At 34.6% G+C, this 27,651-nt stretch overlaps 3 protein-coding genes and 1 long non-coding RNA gene across 4 annotated transcripts in view; 3 read left to right on the forward strand and 1 right to left on the reverse strand.

The window, feature by feature from the left end:
* Nucleotides 1-1,611: 1,611 nt before the first annotated feature.
* Nucleotides 1,612-3,824, forward strand: LOC125659106 (complement C1q-like protein 2). The gene is made up of 2 exons (XM_048890653.2): nucleotides 1,612-1,913; nucleotides 3,240-3,824. Exons 1-2 carry the CDS (start codon nucleotides 1,799-1,801, stop codon nucleotides 3,671-3,673), a joined length of 549 nt encoding a protein of 182 aa, XP_048746610.2. The 5' UTR covers nucleotides 1,612-1,798; the 3' UTR covers nucleotides 3,674-3,824.
* Nucleotides 3,825-8,787: 4,963 nt separating this feature from the next.
* On the forward strand, nucleotides 8,788-10,776 carry LOC130050395 (complement C1q-like protein 2). Its single transcript, XM_056150418.1, has 2 exons — nucleotides 8,788-8,934; nucleotides 10,169-10,776. The coding sequence occupies exons 1-2, from the start codon at nucleotides 8,820-8,822 to the stop codon at nucleotides 10,600-10,602; spliced, it is 549 nt and encodes a 182-aa protein (XP_056006393.1). The 5' UTR covers nucleotides 8,788-8,819; the 3' UTR covers nucleotides 10,603-10,776.
* A 2,484-nt stretch (nucleotides 10,777-13,260) lies between these two features.
* The window catches only part of LOC125658573 (phospholipid-transporting ATPase IF-like), a 40,903-nt gene continuing 26,512 nt past the window's right edge, over nucleotides 13,261-27,651 (forward strand). The window contains exons 1-7 of the mRNA XM_056150419.1: nucleotides 13,261-13,359; nucleotides 13,654-13,785; nucleotides 14,997-15,086; nucleotides 21,570-21,650; nucleotides 23,078-23,185; nucleotides 24,341-24,469; nucleotides 27,274-27,490. Coding sequence (XP_056006394.1) covers nucleotides 13,339-13,359; nucleotides 13,654-13,785; nucleotides 14,997-15,086; nucleotides 21,570-21,650; nucleotides 23,078-23,185; nucleotides 24,341-24,469; nucleotides 27,274-27,490 — 778 coding nt within the window. The 5' untranslated portion in view covers nucleotides 13,261-13,338. The remainder of the gene's footprint in view (nucleotides 13,360-13,653; nucleotides 13,786-14,996; nucleotides 15,087-21,569; nucleotides 21,651-23,077; nucleotides 23,186-24,340; nucleotides 24,470-27,273; nucleotides 27,491-27,651) is intronic.
* LOC130050399 (uncharacterized) lies at nucleotides 20,252-21,099 on the reverse strand. Its single transcript, XR_008798837.1, has 2 exons — nucleotides 20,674-21,099; nucleotides 20,252-20,579 (listed from the first exon to the last, which is right to left on the reverse strand). It is a non-coding gene; the product is annotated as an uncharacterized LOC130050399 (long non-coding RNA).

The raw sequence follows: 27,651 nt of genomic DNA on the forward strand, positions 1-27,651 counted from the left end.
TTCTCAGATATATTTTTGTGAAATTTTCAGGGATGGTTGATATTTACTTCTTGTACTCGATAATTGTTTTTTTTTTATTTTGATTATGTTAGTTACGTCAGATATTGACGTTTTCTCGATTTTCAGAGGGTCACATTGTCCTTGAGTGTTCTCGGAAACAAGATATCAACTTGAAATTTTCAGCGATTTTAGAGGATACTTTATAGATGTGACATAGCATATTGCGATTTCTCTGATACAAAAGGCGTCGGATCTCCATAAGGCTTTAAATTGCGCGACAAATTTTTCATGCAATTTTCATACATTTTCTTTAATATCATTTTATCCAAAAATGATTTATGAAGACATATATAACAAATGTTGTAGATAATTTCCAGTTTTGCTTCACACTATCATATTTTAAGGACCATATCCTCCATTAAAGGGTCAAGAGGGGTCAAAAGTTTATAAGATGATAATGAGTTTTGCTTATTTCATATAAGTTTCATTTTGTATTTACCAACACTGTAAATCCGAGGGAAAATGTACATGTACATCAGATCGTGAAGTGTACTGATTGAAATTATACATTGGTATAGCACCCATGAAAACAAAACGTCAATCATTATAAAAATATTAAATGTGTACCCATCAAAGTGAGACAAAACCGGATATTTAAAAATTATCCATCTTCAAAGTCACTAAGTAATCCATTTATTCATCAATTTACATACTACAATTTAAATTTATATCCAGTAAGTGTGCACATGTACAAGCATTTGGCATAGAGAAGAGCATCATTTTACAAACCTTCGGATTGGAGACGTGTTTTGGACGCGTGCGCAGAACAATATACCTCTCCTTAGGGATCTATGTAGTGGCGAAAACTTGAAGCTGTTATTGAAAGGGAATTGAATCGTAATGTTTAAACGGACACATCGTATGGACAGTGAATACTAAGTTTACAACACAACCTTAACAAGATAGATTGATGAACACAATATACAATCGCTCATACTGAAAGGTGAAGAAGACAACACAATAAAACTTTCTTCTCCAAAAATGCTGAATATTATCAATATTCACAAAATAAGATAAATACATTCCTTGGTTGCCAGTCATTAATAATTTCGTTCAAATCGTAGAGAATCTAAAAGTTTCAACTACATCTGTTATCAGTCTTGAATTTTATCAACAAAACACAATGCCCGTGGACATGTAGATCTCCGTTATTTTGATAAGCAATATTGCCTTATCATTTTTTCGTTAGAAAGATCTTACCGGAGATGTGCTGGTCTGTCTGTAGATTCGTCAGAATAGACACAGACCTACCCAATTGATTTGTTTCAAGGTGACATTTGGGAATAACAAAAACGTTTTCTTCAAGAACATAAAAGACTACCTGTGGTAACACACTTTAACATTCAATAATTTTATATAATTCATACATAACAATTTTTTAACAATTCTTTAATATCCATTGCTCATCTACACGTGTACAATTGAAAGATCATTTTGTTTTCCTGGCTGTCATTTCGAAACAGGTGTGAACCATAAAGTTACAAGCTTTTAGTCCACATGAATAAATAAACTGAATATAGTATTTACACCTTCCCCCTCAAAAAGGCCAAATTTCATTCAAGATGACGCTGATGACGATCCCTAAAAACGTCAATAATTGAAAATCAACAAATAAGTTTTTAATTGAATAGATGATATCATATAAATTTATTGAATAATACAGCGTGTTACCTTAAACTTTCTATAAAATGGTCAAGAATCTTGTTTTCTACAGTTCTGTACCCAAGTATTCAAAGCCATGAAGTCTTCTGTACTGCTGTCTGTGGTCCTGCTGGTCGCTTTCCTGGTCACTGTAAGCGAATGTCAGAAGGATGAAGAACCGGAAGTCGGAGATCTAGAAGCACTTTCTTCCGGTAAGATTGTTTTAAGACATTCTTAACTGTAAAGAAAAGGCTGTTGATGATATTATGAATAAAAAAGAATTAAAATGATGAAAATATGTATAGGTACTTTGCACTAACTTATTTGCTCCATGAGAATTTAATAATTACAACGGATAAAGTTGTAGAAAATTTCTTCAGTCGTTAGGAATATGGTTAAACACTGCGGATATTTATTTCAGACTTAACAAACTTCCACATGTGTGGTGTATACGATGAGATACATTTATCAGATTTAGATACATTTCTTAGAAATAAGTGTGCTGCCCTGTGAATGTTAACAATTTAGTAGAATTCACTCTTCCACATGTAAATCATACATTTGCTGTCTTTTCGTTTGTAATGTATTATTTTACATCTTTGTAAGATCTGAAATACATGGTAGAGCAGATGTATGTTGAACATCACTCATATTACACGCACTGCACCTTCATTTAGGATATTCTTATTGCAAAACGTAGCTACTTTGTGTTAGCTATTTCATATATTCATTTTCAAACTAATTCATTTCTATGAAAAATTGACTTGTGAGGTATAAAAAGAACTAATGATGTAACATCAGGAGAAACATTTCCGACACTATTAGCGTGTATTTATATTAAAGTGTACATTTCATCACTGGTATGATTTGTAATTCTTACACTTTTAGTTACCTTTATCGTAGCATTGCTATATTACTAGTAAACTTCCATTACCTATATCCTTACAATTTTTTTCCAGCGACTTTAATCTCAAGACCCTTTATACACAAATCAATAATAATGTTTGAGCAACAGCATTATAGCTATCACTGTTCGTTGTCTTCACCTTATATGTCTGTGTGTTTCCTATCTTTAGATGTTATACTAGGAGTATCATGTTTTTATTAACCAAAATATGACTAAAGGAGAAACCGAATTTCCTAACCATGCTTCAAAGAAACAATTAAATGTTTAAAAATCAATTTTCTACTACTTATATGATCAACCTTATCTTTTGTGCCTTAATGCAGTTCTGCATTTATCAGTTTGAAATAAGTAAACATCACAAATTTAATGTTTAACATTTAGAAAGTATCAGTAAGGTAAAATGTTCTTTTGGTTTCTTTAATATGCAGTGTTTCAATGTTCTTTAATTAGACTACTTCATTAAAGTTTCATCAACATTCTACATCATAATTAAAATTCTTAGACACAACATTTATCTATATTTCAATTTAGAAAATTGTAGATTTTTTTTTCGACTGTTTTTCTCATTTCAAAATCATTGTATATAAGGTTCGCAATTTGCCAGTCAGTTTACTAATCTTTATATTTACAGAAACCAACGTCCTATCAAAACGACACATTTTCCACCTATTTCCTAAAAGGCAGTCCTTCTACGTTCGATTGTCTCGCCCTCAAACGAATTTAGGAAAAAATGACATCATTTGCTTTGACAACGTGGTATCTGACAGGCAACACCTCTACAATACGAGAACTGGGAAGTTCGTCTGTCCTCGCTCTGGTCATTACGTCTTCACCTGGACTTTGATGACCCATCACAAACGCTGGGTTGTTTCAGATTTGGTTGTTGGGGGTGAGGTCAAAGGAAAACTGACCGTGGACAGCGATGAGCATTATGAATCCGGGTCAACAACTGTCGTGGTGTACGTTCGTAGAGGGGCAACTGTCTACGTCAGGAATATCGGCGGTGATGGTAAAATAGAGGCTGAGGTGAGCAGCTTTGCGGGATGGAGATTATCTAAAAAGTAGCAGGACGATGGATACTGCCACGGCTACTACTGGTCTTTGTGCAACCAGCAATTACTAACATTTTCAAATCTAAAACTCTTTTCTTATCATCCAGTTTATCTTCCATGTTGTCAGTTGCTAGTTTGAAATATCAATAAATATAAAACATGAAGTGTGTGACTTTTTTCGAAGTGTTCGATAAAAATGAGTGAAGGGCTGTATATTCTGTTTCCCTGCGGAGGTGGGATCAAGTGTCTGGAAGGAGTAAGCATTCCCTGTCGACCGGTCAAACCCGCCGTGAGCCCTTTGTCTTGATCATGTATGCGGAGTAATCCGTAGTCAGAATCAGTGTGCCAAGAATGGCGTAAAATCAATATAACACACGTCAGACAGCATTTGACCCAATAATAGGTTGTATAGGCAAATTAGATCATAATAACGACTATAGAATTATAATACGTCAAACTAAAAATATAAAACAAGAAGTGTTTATTCAGGTAAAGACACAACATGAATACATAGATATATTAAAGTATAACAAGTAAAATTATCACATGTTTGAAAACTATAGCAGTATGTGGAATACATAAAATAAGCTTGTATTTAATTAATATCAGCATATAGAGACATTGACTCGAAGATAACACACGAAAGATGTTATAAACTTATTTCCAATGGGGGTGTTCATGATATATACCAAAACTTGTCTTAGGATACAATTTTCATCAAACTTTCAAAATTCAATAAAAGAAGAATGAATCTGTATGATGAACATGTTAAACAAGTGATAGTAATAATATTAGTCATACACGGTTATGTTTCTTGATGGTTCTGAGAAAAACTAAATAGTTCTTTGGATCTTCTTATAATTCTTTGTAAAAAAAAATATTTTTTTTCCAGACTTTATATGCATCTTACAATAAACCTTGACTCAGTAGATCAAAATCATGATACAAGATGCGAAAATATTTGCATGAAATTGTTTTACTATTCTAGAAGACTTGTTTGGTGGAAATGGTTATTCTATGTGTTTTTAAGATATTGAACTTTTTATCTTGTAAACTCACCTTTCTAAACTAAACAAAACTAAACAACAACTACATAGACCAACCGGGTTGTTGATAACGAGGCTACTAAACCACTTCAAAGACAAATCTGGATATTTTAAACCGAGGCTAATAAACCACTACAAAAGAGAAACCTGGACATTCTAAAACGAGGATAAAAATCACTATAAAGAAAAATTGGGTAATCTAAAACGAAAATAACAAACTGGGACAATAAAAAACGAGGATAGTAAACCACTTCAAAGACAAATCTGGATATTCTTAAACGTGGCTGATAAACCACTGCTTAGACAAACCTCGATATTCTAAAACGAAGCTGATAAACTATTACAAAGACAAATCGGGGTATCCTAAAACGAGGCTATTAGATTACTACAATGACACATCGGGGTATTCTAAAACGAGGCTATTAGACTACTACAATGACACATCGGGGTATTCTAAAACGAGGCTAATAAAGCACTATAAATAAGAATCGGAATATTCTAAAACAATGCTGATCAACAATTACAAAGACAAATCGGAGTATTCTAAAAACAAATCTAATGAACCACTACAAAGACAAACCAGAACATTCTAAAACGAGGCTGATAAACCTCTACATAGACAAACTGAGGTGCTCTAAAACGAGGCTAATAAACCAATACAAAGATAAATCAGGGTATTCTAAATTGAGACTAAAACATCTATAAAGACAAATCGAGTTTTTCTAAAGCAAGGCTTATAAACCACTACATAGACAAACCTGAATATTCTCAAACGAGGCCAATACACCACTACAAAGACAAATCGTGACATTCTTAAACGAGGCAAATACACCACTACATAGACAAACCCGGACATTATAAAACAATATTGATAAAAACAAACTACAAATATAAACTGGGACACTCTAAAGTAAGACTATTAGACCACTATCAAAACAAACCAGTATATTCTAAAACGAGGCTGATCAACCGCTACATATACAAACTGATGTAGTCTAAAAGGAGGTTAATAAACAACTACAAAAGCAAACCGAGGTATTCTAAAACAAGGCTAATAAATCACAAAGAAAAAATCGGGGGTCTGTGAATTACTGAGGTATTGTCTCAGCACTATGTAATGGTACTTTACTCAGTTACTCAGAGTCGTCCACTTCTGCTTCATACTTATATATTTTATTGAGAGTAGATATTAACGGCAAACTAACAACTCAACTTTATTACAAACGAGATGATTTCAGCCTCTCCATCGTCAACTTGCGATATTCATGTAGTAATATTCCATTATCACCTGCATATGGTGTTTATATATCTCAACTGATTTGATTCACAACAGCTTGTTCTGGGTATGGTTAGTTTTTAAATCGAGGCAGGCTACTGACAAACAAGTTGATGGTGCAGGGCTTCAACAGTCTCGTTTAAAATAAGCATTTCACATATTTTATACAACCTAGCATTGGGTCACCTGCTGTGTGACGTGTTTTATATCGATTGTTAAGTCGTTCTTGGCACACTGATTTTGATTACGGACAACTCCGTTTACCTGATCGGGATATGGGGCTCACGGCGGATGTGACCGTTCGACAGGGGATGCATATGCTTACTCCTCCTAGACACCTGATCTGACCTCTGGTGTGTCCAGGGGTCCGTGTTTGCCCAACTTTCTATTTTGTATTGCTTATAGGAGTTATGAGATTGTTCGCTATCTTCACCTTTCATTCAGTAGAACACTGCTATAGGGAGCTAGTGAGAACAGTTCGCTTTCACAAAATGTTGTATATCCAATACAATCTTTATCATTTTCTTCCCACAGGGTATTAAACATCACTTTGTTATAAGTGTGAATTCGTTCTAAGCGTTTTCATTACAAGCATGTTATACTTTACTATTACACTAATAATCCCACAGGTAAATGAAGTGTGGATAGCTTGTATAGATCTCAAATATGTACATAACCCCCTCTAGAATGAAATTATTTTATACATAAATAAAAATGTTTTCAAAATATGTTTTTTCCCAACCGGTCACCCTCACAAGTCGTTCTGAATAGTCAGTTTGTACCTTCTGTAAGCTTTAGAGATGACCACTTTTGACATACTAATATATGTAAAGGTGTGCAACAAATCATGCAAACAAACAGGGGGCTACCTACTTCGAGACCGGTTCACGGGGTATAAATAAACTTTATCGAAGGAATTTCTGCAAATATCTCGTCAGGCTAATGTAGTTCTACTTATGTATTTCATCTAAATCCCATGTCATTCTTTTTATTTGTCGTATTCTGCCATTTATTTCACTCTACTTGAGCTTTTATGTCCATTGACAGCCTTAAAGGAAGTTGTGACACCACCTGGCGTCTCCCGTTATCTGATTGGTTCTTCAATCTTCCAACCACCTCTGCCTTTTTCTTAGCAATGAACGAAAATATATGAAAGAGCTTTTTAAATTTGTCAAAGGCGCATGCTTTTAAAAACGAAAATGACTAATAGGAATATCAACTCATATCATTTCATGGTAAAACGCTAGTTTGATACATAACTTTACAGAAATAATTATTTGAAGATGATAATCAATCGAAATTTTTTTTAGCTAAAATGCTTATCTCAAATATAATTTAGAAAGATGAAGCAAGTGCAAGCAAACACAGATAATGGAAGACGCAAACAGATAATACGAGATCGTGTCTAGTTATTTTCTTTTTCTTACAAATTTTGTGTACGCGATTTCTCGGATATATTTTTGTGAAATTTTCAGGGACGGTTAATATTTACTTGTACTCGATAATTGGTTTTTTTTAATCTTAATTATGTCACTTACGTCAGATATTGACGTTTTATTGATTTTCAGAGGGTCACATTGCCCTTGAGTGTTTTTGGAAACAAAATATCAAGTTGAAATTTTCAGCGATTTTAGAGGATGCTTGATAGATGTGACATAACATATTGCGATTTCTCTGATACAAAAGGCGTCGGATCTCCATAAGGCTTTAAATTGCGCGACAAATTTTTCGTGCAATTTTGATACATTTTCTTTAATGTCATTTTATGTAAAAATGATTTATGAAGACATATAAAACAAAAGTTGTAAGTAATTTCGAGTTTTGTTTCACAATGTCATATTTTAAGGACCAGATCCTCCATTAAAGGGTCAAGAGGGGTCAAACGTTTATAGGGTGGGTGTAAATATAAGATGATAATGAATTTTGCTTATTTCATATAAGTTTCATTTTGTATTTACCAACACTGTGAATTCGAGGGAAAATGTACATATACATCAGATCGTGAAGTGTACTGATTGAAATTATACATTGGTATAACACCCATGAAAACAAAACGTCAATCATTATAAAAATATTAAATGTGTACCCATCAAAGTGAGACAAAACCGGATATTTAAAAATTATCCATCTTCAAAGTCACTAAGTAATCCATTTATTCATCGACTTACATGCTACAATTTAAATATATATCCAGTAAGTGTGCACATGTACAATCATTTGGCAACGAAAAGAGCGTCATTTTACAAACCTTCGGATCGGACACGTGTTTTGGACGCGTGCGCAGAACAATATACCTCTTCTCAGGGATCTATTTAGTGTTGAAAACTTGAAGCTGTTATTGAAAGGGAATTGAATCGTAATGTTTAAACGGACACATCGTATGGACGGTGAACACGAAGTTTACAACACAATCTTAACAAGATAGATTGGTGAACACAATATACAATCGCTCATACTGAAAGGTGAAGAAGACAACACAATAAAACTTTCTTGTCCTAAAATGCTGAATATTATCAATATTCACAAAATAAGATAAATACATTCCTTGGTTGCCAGTCATTAATAATTTCTCTCACATCGTAGAGAATCTAAAAGGTTCAGCTACATCTGTTATCAGTCTTGTATTTTATCAACAAAAAACGTCCAAATGTAATTCAAGATGACGCTTATTACGATCCCTACAATATGTCAATAATTGAAAATCAACAAATAAGTTTTTTAATTCAATAGATGATATCATGTTAAATTATTGAATAATACAGCGTGTTACCTTAAACCTTCTATAAAATGGTCAAGAATCTTGTTTTCTACAGTTCTGTACCCAAGTATTCAAAGCCATGAAGTCTTCTGTACTGCTGTCCGTGGTCCTGCTGGTCGCTTTCCTGGTCACTGTAAGCGAATGTCTGAAGGATGAAGAACCGGAAGTCGGAGATCTAGAAGCAGGCTCTTCCGGTAAGATTGTTTTAGGACATGCTTAACTGTAAAGCAAAGACTGTTGATGATATTTTGAATAAAAAAGAACTAAAATGATGAAAATATGTATAGGTACTTTGCACTAACTTATTTGCACTATGAGAATCGTGCGTTAGAATTCAGTAAACGGATAAAGTTGTAGAAAATTTCTTCAGTCGTTAGGAATATGGTTAAACACTGAGGAAATTTATGTCAGACTTAACAAACTTGCACGTGTGTGATGTATGCTATCAGATACATGTAGATACATTTCTTAGGAATAAATGTGCTGGCCCGTGAATGTCAACAATTCACTAGAATTCACTCCTCCACGTGTAAATTGTACATTTGCTGTCGTTTCGTTTGTAACATATTATTTTACACCCTTGTAAGATCTTAAATATATGGTAGAACAAGATGTATATTGAACAAACTAATTCATTACTATGAAAAATTGACTTGTGAGGTATAAAAAGAACTAATGATGTGACATCAAGAGAAACATTCCCGACATTATTAGCGTGTATTTATATTAAATGTACATTTCATCAATGGTATGATTTGTAAATCTTACACTTTTAGTTACCTTTATCGTAGCATTGCTATAATACTAGTAAATTTCCATTACCTATATCCTTACAAATTTTTTTCCAACGACTTCAATATCAAGACCATTTATACACAAATCAATAATAATGTTTGAGAAACAGCATTATAACTATCACTGTTCATTATCTTCACCTTTTATATGTCTGTGTGTTTCCTATCTTCAGATGTTATACTAGGAGTATCATGTTTTTATTAACCAAAATATGACTAAAGGAGAAACTGAATTTCCTAACCATGACTCAAAGAAACAATTAAATTTTTAAAAATCAATGTTTTACTATTTATTTGATCAACCTTATCTTTTGTGCCTTAATGCAGTTCTGCATTTATCAGTTTGAAATAAATAAACATCACAAATTTAATGTTTAACATTTAGAAAGTATCAGTAAGGTAAAATGTTCTTTTGGTTTCTTTAATATGCAGTGTTTCAATGTTCTTTAATTAGACTACTTCATTAAAATTTCATAAATATTCTACTTCATAATTAAAATTCTACGACAAAACATTTATCTGTATTTCAATTTAGAAAATTGTAGAATTTTTTTCCAACTTTTTTCTCATTTCAAAATCATAGTATATAAGGTTCACAATTTGCCAGTCAGTTTACCAATCTTTATATTTACAGAAACCAACGTCCTATCAAAACGACACATTTTCCACCTATTCCCTAAAAGGCAGTCCTTCTACGTTCGATTGTCTCGCCCTCAAACGAATTTAGGAAAAAATGACGTCATTTGCTTTGACAACGTGGTATCTGACAGGCAACACCTCTACAATACGGGAACTGGGAAGTTCGTCTGTCCTCGCTCTGGTCATTACGTCTTCACCTGGACTTTGATGACCCATCACAAACGCTGGGTTGTTTCAGAATTGGTTGTTGGGGGTGAGGTCAAAGGAAAACTGACCGTGGACAGCGATGAGCATTATGAATCCGGGTCAACAACTGTCGTGGTGTACGTTCGTAGAGGGGCAACTGTCTACGTCAGGAATATCGGCGGTGATGGTAAAATAGAGGCTGAGGTGAGCAGCTTTGCGGGATGGAGATTATCTAAAAAGTAGCAGGACGATGGATACTGCCACGGCTACTACTGGTCTTTGTGCAACCAGCAATTACTAACATTTTCAAATCTAAAACTCTATTCTTGTTATCCAGTTTTCATACTTTTCACTTTGTAATAAACTTCCTTGTCATCAGATGCTACTTTGAAATATCAATAAATATAAAACATGAAATGTGTTACGTTTTCTTCCTGAGGTGTTTATTAAAAATAAGAATTGTATATATTTTTTACTGGTTCAATGCATGAAAATATGACGATGAAAGGTGAAGATAGCAGTGATCAATTTCATATACACAATAGAGAGCTGGGCAAACACGGACGCTTGGATATACCAGAGATGGGATCAGGTACCTAAGAGAAATAAGCATCCCCTATCGACCGGTCAATCCCATTGTGAGCTCTGTCTTGATTAAGTAAACAGAGTAATCCGTAGTTAGAACCAGTGTGCCAAGAATGGCCTAACAGTAGGTATTAAACACATCAGATAGCATTTGACCCAATTATAGGCTGTATTGGCAAACCAGATCGTTATAATGACCATAGAATTATGATACGTCAACATGAAAATATAAAACAAAGATTGGTGAAGAGAAAATGCTCATTTCAATACGTTTCTTTGTTTATTCAAGTAATGACACATTACGAATAATAAATACATTAAAGTAACAAGTGAAATGATGACATGTTTTAAAACTATAACATTAAGCGGATACATAAAATTAATCTATTCTTAATTAAGATAAGCATAGACTACCAACATGATATAGAGCCATTGACTTGAGAAGAACCAATGAGAGCCGTAATTGGCTTATTTCCAATGGGGTCTTTATGAAACCTAAAGAGTTGTTTGGAGCTTTGTTTTCTAAAGACATCCTACATACCCTGTATATATCACGCGACTTTGACGCAGTAGAACCTTCAAAACAAGACAAGTGAAAGGCGAAGATAACAAACAGTTCTTAATCTCATAACTCCTATATAAAATAAAGAGTTGGACAAACACGGACCCCTGGATATACCAGAGGTGGGATCAGAAGTAAGCATTCCCATCGTGAGCCGTATATCTTGATAAGTCAAAATCGGTGTGCCAAGAACGGCCTAACAGTCACATGAAACAAGTCAGACAGCATTTCACCTAATAATAGGTTGTATTGGCAAACTAAATTGTTATAACGATCATAGAATTTACAAAATGCTGACTTTAAACGAGGTACTTTTTTCAAAAATCTTTGTATGAGAAGGTTTTTGTTATTCTAGATGACTTGTTTAGTGAAAATGGTTATTCTGTGTTTTAAAGATATCATTGAAAATTGTTCTTATAAACTCACTTTTTAAACTAAACTGAACAACAACAACATAGACAAACCGGGGTGTTCTAAAACGAAGCTGATAAATAACTGCAAAAACAAACCGAGACATTCTAAAACGAAGCTAATAAACATCTTTAAAGACAAACCGGGGTACTCTAAAACGAAGTTGATAGACCACTACAAAGACAAATCGGGACATTCTAAAACGGGCCTAATAAACAATTACATACACTAATCGGGGTATTCTAAAACGAGTCAAACCACTAGAAAGACAAATCAAGGTATTAAAAACGAGGCTGATAAATAATTACGAAGACAAATCGGGACCTTCTAAAACGAGGCTAATCCATCACTACATAGACAAATATGAACATTCTAAATCGAAGTTGAACAACCACTACAAAGATAAACCGTGACATTCTAGAACGAGGTTGATAAACCACTGATGCATAAAATCTCATCAATGCTATTTCCCTCGGAAATTTTTCTCCTGTCTGATTCTTCCTTACTGCATTGTAAACAAGTGATCTGCACGCCTTGATCTGCATGGCCTATCTGATGTTGCATAGCCTTAAATCACAAACATCACAAAGTGGGTTATGCAGAAAGCAAGAAAGAATTTTTTTATTTAGTCCTGTGTGAAAATAAGGTAATACCAAACAGATACGTAAAATTTTTTCAATTTTGTTGAAACTATGTTATTTTGTTCGAAGGAACAAAACTTCTTATTGTGCATGATAAGATAGAAATCAATCGTATAATTTTTTTCTCACTTAGTTTCAAATATAGGGTATCAGACCCCAGTAAGAAGAATGTGAAATTAACTTTCATGATAAGAATGTGCCCTATGTAAAAATTATCTACATATATTTTACAAAAAATGATACTATTTTTTAATAAAGCTGACTTGCTTGTTACTAAATTTCTATAAAAATAAGAGTGTTTTGATATATTTTTGTGCACCGCAATGTACAATATAACATGCATGGTTCGTCAATCTCAAATCTTAAATGTAAAATTGCTTCATGTCAAGATCTCTTAAAAGGAAATGTTTGGTTTAAATTTAAAAAAAAAAATAAACAAAATGATTTAGAAATTGATATATTCTAAAATAAAAACAAATTCAACCTAGGATTAGGATATTTTGGAATTTTGAAATCTCCAAACACACTGAATGATAACAGGGATATGTGCAATACGTTTAACAATAGAGTAAAATTATTGAATACTGATTTCACATTTTGCACAAGTATATATCAAATTGATTGAAGAAGATCCTCTGAGTCTCTATCTATGAAATCTATCAAATAGGATATTTGACACATGCATTTCCTTCTGGAAAAGACTGCATCTTAAACCTTTACAAGGAGGATGTTAAATGTCTATGATTAGAGGTTTCCACCATTTGACTAAAATTGAGGAAAATGAAAAAAAAGAAATCGGAGGTATAGTATTTAACGAATAGCTAACAATATGCTCATTATCATAAAACATGTTCAATATTGTGTTACATTTGAGTTTTTGCGTTGTAGAATGTGTGCCAATTTTTTTTTTACAGAATTTTTGTACATGCCCCATGGCCTGGTATAAACCAGTTAGAAATGTGATCAATTAAGACATGTTATGTTGGCTGCACATTAACATAGAAAATATTCTGGAGGAAGTGTAGGTCATATTTTACTTTTATGTTTCTCCTGTGATATTTTGTTTTAATAATTTGATTTCACTTGTGTTTTTAGGATTATTTCAAACGTCAGATACCTACAGACAGATCAATCTATGTGGACAACAAAGCCCCAGTCGGTGAGAGTCCGGAAGTGGTCAAACATCAACATCAGCACTACCCCAACAACAGGGTGGTCTCATCAAAGGTGCGATCTGTTCTCACAGGCATTTATTTCAAATTGAGCCACAACAGGTGTGCTGATTAGTGCAGATTTTAAGACCACCCCTTCCGCGATGAGTAGAATTTTTAGATTCCTGCATTCTGAGAGCTTTGGAGGAATTCGGAATTTCATCATCCAGGTTTTCAAAGGATTGTATTTCATTTGAAAGAGAAAAAATCACTGATAGTTTTCAAAGGGGAGACAAGCAGTCAATACTATTAAGTGTTTGCTGTGTTACATGAAAGCTCTTTATGTTGGTGTTACATTAGCCAGATGGGCGTTACCCAAATTGTATATAAACAACAAATTGAACATTTACGAAAATTAGCTGAAAATCCGAAAATACAAGAATGCATAAATAGAGGATTATTAAATACGTGTGACTGACAGTATTGAATCGAATTTTGATTAATAAATCTCAGACTTAGCCGTTTATTTCTCATCTCAAAGTACTTTCATCACACTCAGTACAGTATGATAGCAACCAAGTTTATTGCAAGTGCTTGCTTAACACGATTATTCAACACTCTATGTCATACAGATTTATCACACTGTTTTATACATTGTCCTTGTTTGATAAAGAAATGTATCACTACTGTAGAAATTAGTAGAAATTTGCTTTAATATTTCTAGGGTTCTAGTACAAGCATAAAATTTCTCACCTAATCTTGCAAAGCATTTAGTTCATTGTGATAATTCTTTGACCTTGAAAATCAAAAAGAAAAGTTAAAATGTGATGTATTGTCATGGATATAGCTGCTTAGCAAAGATCAAAATCATATCACATGTTCCTTATTCTGAAATATGATGTCACAAAAACAGTGGGTTTCATTTACTTTATTTATTTTATTTTTTGAAAATGTAGATGATAGGTTTTGTCAACGGAATGTTAATCATCTAATATGGTCTGCATGAATATTCAAAATATTGAAGTTTGAGGTGTAAAATGGCACAACTAAAATATCTTAAAGGTTTTAGTGAACTGTATGTATTGTGCATATAAAACATATACCAATATATAAATACACATTTTACGTACTCCTAGTCACCCGATCCCACCATATATATGGTATATTCAGGGGTCCATGTTTGCCCAACTCTTTTGTATTGCTTATAGGAGTTATGATATCGATCACTGTTCGTTTTCTTCACCTTTCATTTACTGTGAATTTTTATGCATTTTTCGTTACTTTCAGTACACAGTTTGGAACTTCATACCAAAGAATTTATTTGAACAGTTTAGAAAAATTGCCAACTTCTATTTCCTTTGTGTGGGAATTATACAGGTATTATATTTCATATTTCATTTTTGTGGGCGATCCACATTGATTAATTGAGCATGCACTTTCAAAATAAAATTTACCATAGGATCCAAATCAAACATTCTTGCAATCACAATTGACTAGATCCTGGTTAGAATAGCTCCTCAGTACCCCTTGCTTGTCGTAAGAGGCGACCAAATGGCGCGGTCCTTCGGATGAGACTGCAAAAAGCGAGGCCCCCATGTTACAACAGGTGTGGCACGATAGAGATCCCTCCCTGCTCATAGGTCACAGGCACTTGTTTCTGTAAATAACTTATGACCTCTGTATACTGATAATAACACCGTGTTATTATTAGTATACAGAGGTCATAAGTCATTTACAGAAACAAGTGCCTGTGTCATAGGCCGTAACCGCCGAGCATAGACCTAAATATTGCAACCCTTCATCAGCAATCGTGACGTCTCGATGTAAAACTTATACGGTACCAATTTTGATGCACCAGATGCGCATTTCGACAAATAATGTCTCTTTAGTGATGCTCAACCGAAATCTTTGAAATCCGAAATAACAATGAAGTTTTAGATCTAAATATAGCCAAAAACAGCGTGCCAAACAAGTGGAGCCAAATTCGTCCAAGGATAAGAGCTATGCATGAGGGAGATACTAGTAATCCTTAATTTTGAAATGAATTTCTAAATTTTATAACAGCAATTAAATATACATCCGTATTTTCCAGCTAGTAACGAAGTACTTAGATACTGGGCTGTAGAGACCCTCGGGGACTAACAGTCCACCAGCAGAGGCCTCGACCCAGATATGAGTGAAAAATTCTCGAGCGGGACGTTAATCAACATATAATCAACCTATCACAGTTGACCCTTTTATAACAATAACAAACACACGAGTACGATATTCATTTTACAAACATTGAGAAAAGGATTTTATTAAAGTGTCCGATACATGATTTTCATCAAAGTAAAACTAAATATTAAGAAAAACTCCGTCTATTTTTCATTAAAGGACAACATAGGAAGTGATTTGCTAGAAGAGGTTTGAAAGATAATCAATGAATTATACTATTATTTTAACTTTGAAACCAATGGGAAATACATGTATTTGGTATATAATACACACAAGTATTTTCCATTGGTTTCAAAGTTGAATTGATTTGGCAATATTTTTAGATGACATTTACGTTAAAATATTGCCCAATTAGTTCCCCCAAACAAAGTTGGGAACTTTCTGTTTTACTCTGTTTCCAACGACAGACCTTACTGATAGTGTAAGGTTTTTCTCTCTAGTACTAAGGCCTTCTATTTCCAACGGAAGACCTTATTGGTATCGTAATTTTTATTTTTTTCTCTAGTATTATGTTTACTTCTTTTGTGCACGCGATTTCTTCGATATATGTTCACCGATTTTGTTAAAATTTCAAGAATGTCAGATATTTACTTGAGCTCCATAGGTTTTGCTTTCCATTTTGATTACGTCACTGACTACGTAGTGTATTGACGATTTTCAGATGGTTACGTTGTCCTTGAATATTCTAGGAAAATATTAGAAATATCGAGTTGAGATTTTCAGTGATTATAGAGGAGACTTGGTAGATGAGATTTTCTGTGATTGTAGAGGAGACTTGGTAGATGTGATATAGGGTTTCCTGATATCCCCAATACAAAACAATCATTGATTACTGAAATAGCGATTCATAGGAAAAATTGTAGGAAAGTTTGATCACATCATTTCAAATTTGAACGAAAGACCTATTCGTTGTTCACAACAACATCGTGTTTAGTGATAGATGTGATGTGACATATTGCGATCTTTTTTATGTAAAAGACGCCGGTTTTTGCTAGGGCTCTGAAATGCTCGACATATTTTTCTTGCAATTTTGATACATTTTCCTTAATATCTTTTCAGGCAAAAATAATTTGTGCACACATAAATAACAAAAGTTGTAGATAATGACGAGTTCTATTTCACAATACCATATCTGGTCACACATGTCACAAATAAGGTTTATTACAAAATTAATTCATGAAAAAAATAATAAACTTTACAAAACAGAAAATCGGAACTGGCAGATTTAGAACAGCGATGACCACATTCAGTAAAGCTAGTACTGTGGTTGGCTCTTAATTTCGTTGAGTTTCCAGCCCTGTTACCTGAAATTTAATAATAATAATTAATAATCGTGATACATTAACCAGGTATAATCAATATGCACTGTGTTGCCTCTATGAGTCCATATGTCGATCTTGTAATATACTACTCAAAATTTGATATGGATCACTAGGTTATATGTGTGTAATTTACCATTAACATAATAAAAGACATAAATTTGACTCAGAAACGTGTTTACTCAGGCTATGAATGAAAATTCATGAACGGCATGAACTTTTATCAATACGGAATGCTTGAAATCTGATAACAACACCAAAAGGCATTTCATTACAAAAAGTTAACAGCAAACCAGAGAAAGAATTACACAGTTTTGGGGATAGTCCATCATTACACTTAGTCGATGAAGTGTCAATATCGGGTATGGCCTCCCCTTGCATCAATGACGGCTTGACAACGTCGAGCCATGCTGTCAATAAGCACCCGGATGTTTCCAATGGGAAGGTTGTTCCACTCTTCCACGAGGGCGTTTCCGAGCTCTGCCAAAGTCGTGGATTGTGCTCTACGGCGTGAAAGGGCAACCTACAGCATGTTCCATACATGCTCAATCGGGTTCAAGTCCGGCGAGCGCGGTGGCCAGTCCATACGGACAATTGTCTCCTGCTGAAGGTACTGCTCCACCACCCTGGCGCGATGAGGACGGGCGTTATCATCCATCAGGATGAACTCAGGGCTAACAGCACCAGCGTAGAGTCTGACGTAAACTTCGAGGATCTCATCCCGTTACCGCACTCCCGTCATTGTTCCTCTCTCCAGGACATGAGGATCTGTTCTTCCATCCCTGCTGATTCCACCCCAGACCATGATGGAACCACCACCATAACGGTCATGTTCACTGATGTTGGTATCATGGAAACGTTCACGTTGTCGTCGCCACACTCAGTGCCTCCTGTCTGTAAAGTCCAAACAATACCTGGATCATCGGTGAACCCAATCGTTCTGTGTCCAAGTGACATGATCTTCAGCCCAGTCCAATCGCTCCCGCCGGTGTCGAACAGTCAGAGGGAATCGAACACATGCCCTTCTCGAGTTGAGACCTGCATTGTGAAGCCGATTCCGTATCGTCTGAGTAGACACATTCACCTCCGGGGCGTTCATGAGGTCGTTACGTAGGTTGGTTGCTGTCCAGAAGGGTGTCGTCGTGCCTGAAGAGCCACAAAATGGTCTTGGCGTTGGGTTGTCGACCTCTGACGACCACCCCAATGTCGGTGTGCTGCTGTACCAAAAGTTTGCTGTCGGTTCCAGGCCCTGTTTACAACGATCTGGCTGACGTTTAGTGCATTTGCAACGCTACGTTGTAAATAGCCTGTGTCAAGTATTCCAATGCATCTGCCCAGTTGTTCTGTCGTCAGGCGACGCCTTACACGTTGAGGGGGCATTGTGTTGATAAACGTAGTGTAAACACTCAAGTGACTTTGAAATTTTAGAAAGAATCAGACACTGATGCCTGAGTGAAAATCGTGCAATGGAAGCAAAAGCATAAACTGTGACGAGAAACGCATTTCCCATGGCATGAAATGCACGTGCAAGTTTGTTGAAGACGTTTTTGATTTCACTTAGACACAATATTGCCAGTTATGCAGTTATCAATCTTTTTAACAGAAAAATATCTATGATCCTTATCAAATTTTGAGTAGTATATTTTGCGCCCACCCCCAATAATACTGAATAAGACAAATGATTTTGTTCACAATATGTGACCAAGAAATTAGTAGTGAAAATTAAATCTAATAAACAACAGGGATTCATTAATAAATTACAGCACAACACATTGTATGTATTACCTGATCAAGATATAGAGCACATGGCGGGTGTGACCAGTCGACAAGGGATACTTACTCCTCAAAGGCACTTGATCCCACTTCTGGTATATCCAGGGACCGACCGTGTTTGCCCAACTGTTTATTTTACATTCTTTATAGGAGTTATTAGACTGTTCGTTATCTTCACATTTCATGTTGCAATATAAAGAAGAGAAGTATGCAAATGAAATTAACCCGGAAAAAGCCAATATACGGTATATTGTTTGTCTCATCATTACAGATAGTTATAGCATTATTTACATGTGTACGACAATGTTTTAGCTTATATTTTGTTTACTAAAAGTGGTTCCTTAGGGGGGAATCTAAATCGGTTCTAGGATTTGAGATAGAAAATGAGTCAAAATTGTTGTGTGTGTGATTGGATGTTTACTTGTTCTATCATTTTCACAATCTATACGGAGTGTGTGATCCTTCCTTTCCATAGAAATGTATATCACCTATAAAAAGGTCATTTCTAAAATTATAAGTATATGACTCGCTGCACTAAATCTGAATCTTATGGAGAGGAACTTCCTTCACATTTCCTGTTTAAAAGTTATTTGCAATGTTGAAATACAAAAGGACAAAGTTTAAGCATCTACAAAGTAAAAACAAGTGACAGATTTCGAGATTGCGACTTTTCCCCTTCCTCATCTAGAGGAGCATACATTCACTGTATAGAGTCATGGATCAGGGTCTTCCTCTTATGATAAGAGATCAATCGGCTCTTAACCTATGACGGGGGAATCGATAATGCGCTTACAAATAAGATTTCAACTAAAGTGTCTGTTTATGTGCCATATCTTCATTGTGTGCACATTTTTATATATTTACATTTGCCAATGCACTTTAATTACATTACAGTACTAATGAAATCGATGTTCAATTTCGTTTGACATGAATTTGGTCACGTGATCAGTTTGTTCTTGCGTATGAATACAATCACCGCTTCAAAAGTCAGTTCCTGTATTTTCACCTGGGTTCTTGCTTATGCAATACAGTGGGGGATTTAGATACCCCCCACTCTCGCCACAAATTTAAATAATAGAAATAGTGCGAGTAAAATTCCAGATTGGCACCCAAAATGGCTGAGTATTTTGGCTAATACTTGACTTTCGCCCCCACCCACACACCCCTTCGTAAAGCCTAGATCCGCCACTGCAATGATATCATTAACAAACAAAAAAAAACGCAGAAGGATATTTATACAGATTTTATTTTGTAAACAAACAAGAATTTCATCAATTTATAACAGATAAACATTAAACATATCATTCTGTTGTTTCATTTTATACAGTAATACCGTCTTCAACTTCTGCATGGCGATTTTATAAAGTTCTATGATATTGGTAGCGAAGACATGTAGACCGAGTTAAAAGCCTATTTACTTTATGATGATAAGTTAACCTATTGTTTCCTGGCAACTTCCATCACAGCTATGACTCGGCTTGATCATAAGCGAGGCTGGTTTCGAGGCTCGAAAAATTTAGATGTTCATTTCAGGGTACCGGTGCGAGTCTTCATTAAAATCCTACAACAGAAATTTCTCAAGGGAACAAAAACTCCGTCAGTTCGTTTTTATTTTCTTTTACACACATTGAAGGTAAATAAAAGACGCAACCTACCTGCACTTTGTCTAAATCTGTCCTACTGTCTTGAATCGTCTCCTGCATGGCTACGTTTACCGCGAGTCCTAACGATGAACATACCGTTGTTTCTTTCCAAAAACCTGACTAAGAGCTTAACGTTAACTTGACCCATCATATCCACCATCAATTCTCTCAGATCCTTTGAATTTCTGTCAAAATCTGTGATCAACAAGCGTTTTCAACTTAGTAAGCTAGACCGACACCAGATTCTCCATCGCTGATCGCGCCCAAATCACATCACGGATGTAGTTTACTCTGCTCTTCTTGTCGTCATTTCAGTTAACTTTACGCTCTATATTACCTTTATTTTACACATGTTTCGTCTTTTTTTAACATTTTCAATTAAATATCTCTATCTTATATTCTCTTTTATATTGTTCCTAATTTTTTATTTGATAAAACTCTAACGAACTATATTTTGTGTTCTACGATCGTTATTTTGGTCATCTGCTACATACTCATCGAAGCTCGGTAAGAACACAAATCAAAATAGAAAATATAAATGTAAGAAATAAAATATCATTTTTTAATAGCTCTTATCCTTGAACGAATTTGACTCCACTTTTTTGGCACGCTGTTTTTGGCTATATTTAGCTCCAAAACTTCATAGTTATTTCGGATTTCAAACATTTCGGTTGAGCATCACTGAAGAGACATTATTTGTCGAAATGCACATCTGGTGCATCTAAATTGGTACCGTATAAGTTTTACATAATACAGATGTACTTCCATTGTGTTTATTAAACTTTGCATAAGCTATCACATTACATCATGTTTCAACTGTTTGTGTTGGTAGTAAATAGACTCTTATGCTTACTTTGTAGTTTTAATTCATTTGAATATTTTATACAATCAATGTAATTGTTTTTCAGTTGATAATGGATAGTCCTGTGAGTTCGGCCACCAGTATAGTCCCTCTAGTGTTTGTAGTAACTGTCACAGCCATCAAACAGGTGAGAGATTGTAGTGGGGTACATCTATATAGTCCCTCTAGTGTTTGTAGTAACTGTCATAGCCATTAAACAGGTGGGAGATTGTAGTCACTGCCACAGTCATCAAACAGGTGAGAGATTGTAGTCACTGTCATAGCCATCAAACAGGTGAGAGATTGTAGTCACTGTCACAGCCATCAAACAGGTGAGAGATTGTAGTCACTGTCACAGCCATCAAACAGGTGAGAGATTGTATTCACTGTCACAGTCATCAAACAGGTGAAAGATTGTAGGGGAGGGGGTGCATCTCATATAGTCCCATGTGTGTTTGATTTTAAGGAGGGCAGAACTGTCACAGAAATCAAACAGATTAGAGGTTATATGGGGTATATCTGTATAGTTCCATGAGTGTTTGTAGTTACTGTCACAGCCATCAAACAGGTAAGATGTTATAGAGGGCACATCTGCATAGTCCCACGAATGTTTGGAGTTACACAGCCATCAAAAAGGTGCGACATTATTTAGGGGGCACAACATTCACAGCTATCAAACATGTGAATGTAAAACTTATACGGTACCAATTTTGATGCACCAGATGCGCATTTCGACAAATAATGTCTCTTTAGTGATGCTCAACCGAAATGTTTGAAATCCGAAATAACTATGAAGTTTTAGATCTAAATATAGCCAAAAACAGCGTGCCAAACAAGTGGAGCCAAATTCGTCCAAGGGTAAGAGCTATGCATGAGGGAGATAATCCTTAATTTTGAAATGAATTTCTAAATTTTAAAACAGCAATGAATATACATCCGTATTTTCAAGCTAGTAACGAAGTACTTAGCTACTGGGTTGTAGAGACCCTCGGGGACTAACAGTCCACGAATATAAGTCTGTGTTTGTTTAACAGAAGAGAGGACATAAATCAACCCAATAATATCTATGCTCCAAGAAAAATTTCAGGGGAGCATATAGTCGCCGTCATGTCTGTCAGTCCGTCCGTCCGTTCAGGCGTCCGAGTTCATAAATCCTAAACTTTTCATCAGAAACATTTAATGTGTATGACGTCGTAAATGCACTATGCAGCACAGTTCCCAGGGCAGAGGGCATAAAACGGCACAATTCCTGGGGTATGTGGCTTAAAACAGCGCATTTCCCGGGGCAGAGGGCATAAAATGGTGTAGTTCCCGGGGCATAGAGCATACCAAATTATTCTCATACCGCTGTAAACAATAATGAGACAATTTTGCTTTTAAATATTTCTGATAGTGTGTTTGTTACAGTGGTATGAGGACTGGTTACACTTCTAAATATTTCTGATAGTGTGTTTGTTACAGGGGTATGAGGACTGGTTACACTTCTAAATATTTCTGATGGTGTGTTTGTTGTTTACGGGTTATGAGAACTGGTTACACTTCTAAATATTTCTGAGAGTGTGTTTGTTTTTACAGGGGTATGAGGACTGGTTACGACACAAAGCAGACAATGAGGTCAACAATAGAAAAGCATTCATCGTCCACAATGGTGAGCTGACACAAATAAAGGCACAGAACATTAAGGTAGGTCACAACACTTAAGGCAAAGAAAGAATGTTGAACACTCAAATCAAGGACAGGATGTTAATATATGTCACAACACTTAGATCAAAGACAGGATGTTAATGTAGGTCACAACACTTAGATCAAAGACAGGATGTTAATATATGTCACAACACTTAGATCAAAGACAGGATGTTAATATATGTCACAAGACTTAGATCAAAGACAGGATGTTAATATATGTCACAACACTTAGATCAAGGACAGAATATTAATTTGGGTCACAACACTTAGGTCAAAGACAGGATGTTAATATATGTCACAACACTTAGATCAAGGACAGAATATTAATTTGGGTCACAACACTTAGGTCAAAGACAGGATGTTAATGTAGGTCACAACAATTAGGTCAAGGACAGAACGTAAATGTAGGTCATATAACTTAAGTCAAGGTCTAAATATAAAGGTACGCAAATCAAGGATAGCATGTTAATATAGGTCATAACACTCAAGTCAAGGTCAGAATGTTAATGTAGGTCAATTAGGTCAAGGACAGAACGTAAATGTAGGTCATATAACTTAAGTCAAGGTCTAAATATAAAGGTACGCAAATCAAGGATAGCATGTTAATATAGGTCATAACACTCAAGTCAAGGTCAGAATGTTAATGTAGGTCACATAACTCAAATGAAGGACAGACTGTTATGTAGGTCACATCACACAAGTTAAGGACAGAATGTTAATGTAGGTGACAACACCCAAGTGAAGGACAGAATGTTGAACAGGCACACCATGCATAAAATTAATGTAAGACATGATATACATTGTAAACAGTTTGTAAAACTAGCCATAAAGCCAACGAAATATGTATCATTTATCTTAATAAGACATCTCAAGTAAAACGTATTAAAAGTTCCGGTTAAAAATCTGATTCAGGAAGAGCACTCATTTGTTATGAAGATAGGTTCTGTACTAAAATTCATACGGTGCAAACATTTTCATATTCAGAAAAATTAGGAGCACAGTGCTCATTTGATTTTGTATCTGAAGATACATGTACAAAACGAAAAACATGAGGACCACCAAGGCATATGTAAACTCTACAGTAATCAATTTGTCCATGAAAGGCGAAGATGACGAACATCTGTTTTACATTTGCTGTTGATTTCTTGATAGGTGGGAGACATAGTGAAAGTGGAAGCAAATCAAGGTTTCCCATGTGACTTGGTGATGATATCCTCCCATGATCCCGAGGGGAAATGTTACGTCACAACAGCTAACTTAGATGGCGAAACCAATTTAAAGGTAATCAGTCGAGCAGTTAAACCGGAACACAATTATAGATTTGAACATCCAACCTTATGCATTTGGGTCATTTGAGCCACTTTGATGACATTTTGCTATTAGTGGCCATCTATTGTTGCCGATCATGCATCGTTGATAACATTTGGACATCTCAGAAACTGCATGAACAATTTGCACCAAAATTGCTCTAAAGTAACAATTGGGCATAGGGAACAAAAATTATGAATTTTGTGTTCACTGCCATTGTTGAGCCCTAGATGTAGAAAATAAACTGAAAAAATGAATGTCTAAAATAGTACAACCTTTCAAGACTCTCCTCTTTATTCCTGGACATTGAGAATAAAAGCTTGATGCACTGTGACAATTTGTTTACATGAAGTTTTTCACAAAAGCTGTAAAAGTCTCAAAGCATTATTTTGTAAATGACAAATATTACAGGTTCAGACTGCTAATGATCAGACAGTGCGTTTATCGTTAAATAGTGCAGAAACAATTGGTCATTTGGCCAAGTTTTATGTCCCCCTTCTACAAATATTCATTTGGTCGTAAGTTTGTAATGGAGAAACATTATATATACAACTTCTGGTATACCCTGGGGTCCGTGTTTGCACAACTCTGTATTTTGCATTGCTTATATAAGAGTTATAAGATTGATCACTGTTCGTTATTTTCACCTTTCATTAAAAAGAATTAAGGATGCGACATTTCTGACATTTTCTTTATAAAAATAATTTTTTCATCTCCTCGATGTGAAGAGTTCTTGTATGATTTTCGAAATGTTTAAATCTTATGTTGTAGTAATATCACCTTACTTTGTAACTCAGTGGTTAAATCAGCTAAATATTAATGAAAAGGCCCCGTGTTCGATCACCGATTGTTACAAATATTTTACAACCTTTTCTAACGATAAGATATGGCTTTACAGTTTTAATTGCAACAATCCAAAACTATCATAATACTCTAACATAAAATAAATCTAAAGAACTAGCAAATTTCAAATCATAAAACTTTTCTCAAATTCACAATATCAAAACGTATGGCTTTCCAACACTTCATATGACAATTGCTCACGATAAATGAAAGACTAGAAATTTTGACATAGACAGTTGCTTCGTTAACAAAAATGGTAAAAAGTAATTGCATACCTTATAGAAGGTATGGGATTGATCACTGTTCGTTAACTTCACCTTTTCATCCACTTTCTGTACCTTAGGAAATATATCCACTAAATGTACCGTAGGAAATATATCCACTAAATGTTGCTTAAGATTGATACCTATTCTGCTTTATATCAAAATATCTTTGAGAATTTGAGAGCCAGTTTTGATGTTAACTGCACAATATGAGTTAGATTACCCAGATGAAGTATCCATTCTTCCATTAAATGTAGCATAGATACCCATTCTTTTGATATCTGAGAGAGTTTGAGAACCAGTTTCAGTGTTAAGTGCACTGTATGAGCTAGATTACCCAGATGAATTATTCATTGTTTTAATGATATGAGCTAGATTACCCAGATGAATTATTCATTGTTTTAATTATATGAGCTACATTACACAGATGAATTATTGTTTTAATGATATGAGCTACATTACACAGATGAATTACTCATTGTTTTAATGATGTGAACTAGATTACCCAGATGAATTATTGTTTTAATGATATGAGCTAGATTACCCAGATGAATTATTGTTTGAATGATGTGAGCTAGATTACCCAGATGAATTATTCATTATTTTAATGATATGATCTACATTACACAGATGAATCATTGTTTTAATGATATGAGCTAGATTACCCAGAGGAATTATTGTTGTAATGATATGAGCTACATTACACAGATGAATTATTCATTGTTTTAATGATATGAGCTAGATTACCCAGAGGAATCATTGTTTTAATGATATGAGCTACATTACACATATGAATTATTGTTTTAATGATATGAGCTACATTACACAGATGAATTACTCATTGTTTTAATGATGTGAACTAGATTACCCAGATGAATTATTGTTTTAATGATATGAGCTAGATTACCCAGATGAATTATTGTTTGAATGATGTGAGCTAGATTACCCAGATGAATTATTCATTATTTTAATGATATGAGCTAGATTACCCAGATGAATTATTCATTGTTTTAATGATATGAACTAGATTACCCAGATGAATTATTCATTGTTTTAATGATATGAACTAGATTACACAGATGAATTATTCATTATTTTAATGATATGAACTAGATTACCCAGATGAATTATTCATTGTTTTAATGATGTGAGCTAGATTACACAGATGAATTATTGTTTTAATGATGTGAGCTAGATTACCCAGATGAATTATTCATTATTTTAATGATATGAACTAGATTACCCAGATGAATTATTCATTTTTTAATGATGTGAGCTAGATTACACAGATGAATTATTGTTTTAATGATGTGAGCTAGATTACCCAGATGAATTATTCATTATTTTAATGATGTGAACTAGATTACCCAGATGAATTATTGTTTGAATGATGTGAGCTAGATTACACAGATAAATTACTCATTGTTTTAATGATGTGAACTGGATTACCCAGATGAATTATTCATTGTTTTAATGATGTGAACTAGATTACCCAGATGAATTATTCATTGTTTTAATGATGTGAGCTAGATTACCCAGATGAATTATTCATTGTTTTAATGATATGAGCTAAATTACCCAGATGAATTATTGTTTTAATGATATGAGCTAGATTACCCAGATGAATTATTCCTTGTTCCTGAAATACCGATATTGCTCACTTTCTTGCAGACTCATTTTTGTGTTCCGGAGACGAAAAGGTTCCAGAAAGAAGGCGTATTCACCGATCTATGTGCCAACATTGAATGTCCGAAACCTATTGCAGATCTCTACAAGTTTATTGGTCGTATAAAAGTGTACAATGATTCCCACCATGTTCTGAAATCCTTGGGACCAGAAAACATCCTGCTTCGGGGAGCCAGACTTAAAAATACACCTTTTGTATATGGTAATCTGAGTGACTGAGTGTTTTAAAAAACCTTTATTAGATGATAATGCCGTGTGAACTATAGATACACAGGTACTGATATCTGTTTTATTATTAGCAGATGTTCTTCCTCATATTTTATAGATGTAAGATAGACTCCGGTTTCCATATATTGTGAGAAT

The sequence above is a fragment of the Ostrea edulis genome, chromosome 9 (assembly GCF_947568905.1).
Source record: "Ostrea edulis chromosome 9, xbOstEdul1.1, whole genome shotgun sequence".
NCBI lineage: Eukaryota > Metazoa > Mollusca > Bivalvia > Ostreida > Ostreidae > Ostrea > Ostrea edulis.

Bases quoted from the DNA above. Each gene is read 5' to 3' on its own strand.
- LOC130050395 (XM_056150418.1), top strand. From the start codon at position 8,820: ATGAAGTCTTCTGTACTGCTGTCCGTGGTCCTGCTGGTCGCTTTCCTG. The intron at 8,935-10,168 runs GTAAGATTGTTT...TTATATTTACAG, and splicing joins TCTAGAAGCAGGCTCTTCCG to AAACCAACGTCCTATCAAAA.
- LOC125659106 (XM_048890653.2), top strand. From the start codon at position 1,799: ATGAAGTCTTCTGTACTGCTGTCTGTGGTCCTGCTGGTCGCTTTCCTG. The intron at 1,914-3,239 runs GTAAGATTGTTT...TTATATTTACAG, and splicing joins TCTAGAAGCACTTTCTTCCG to AAACCAACGTCCTATCAAAA.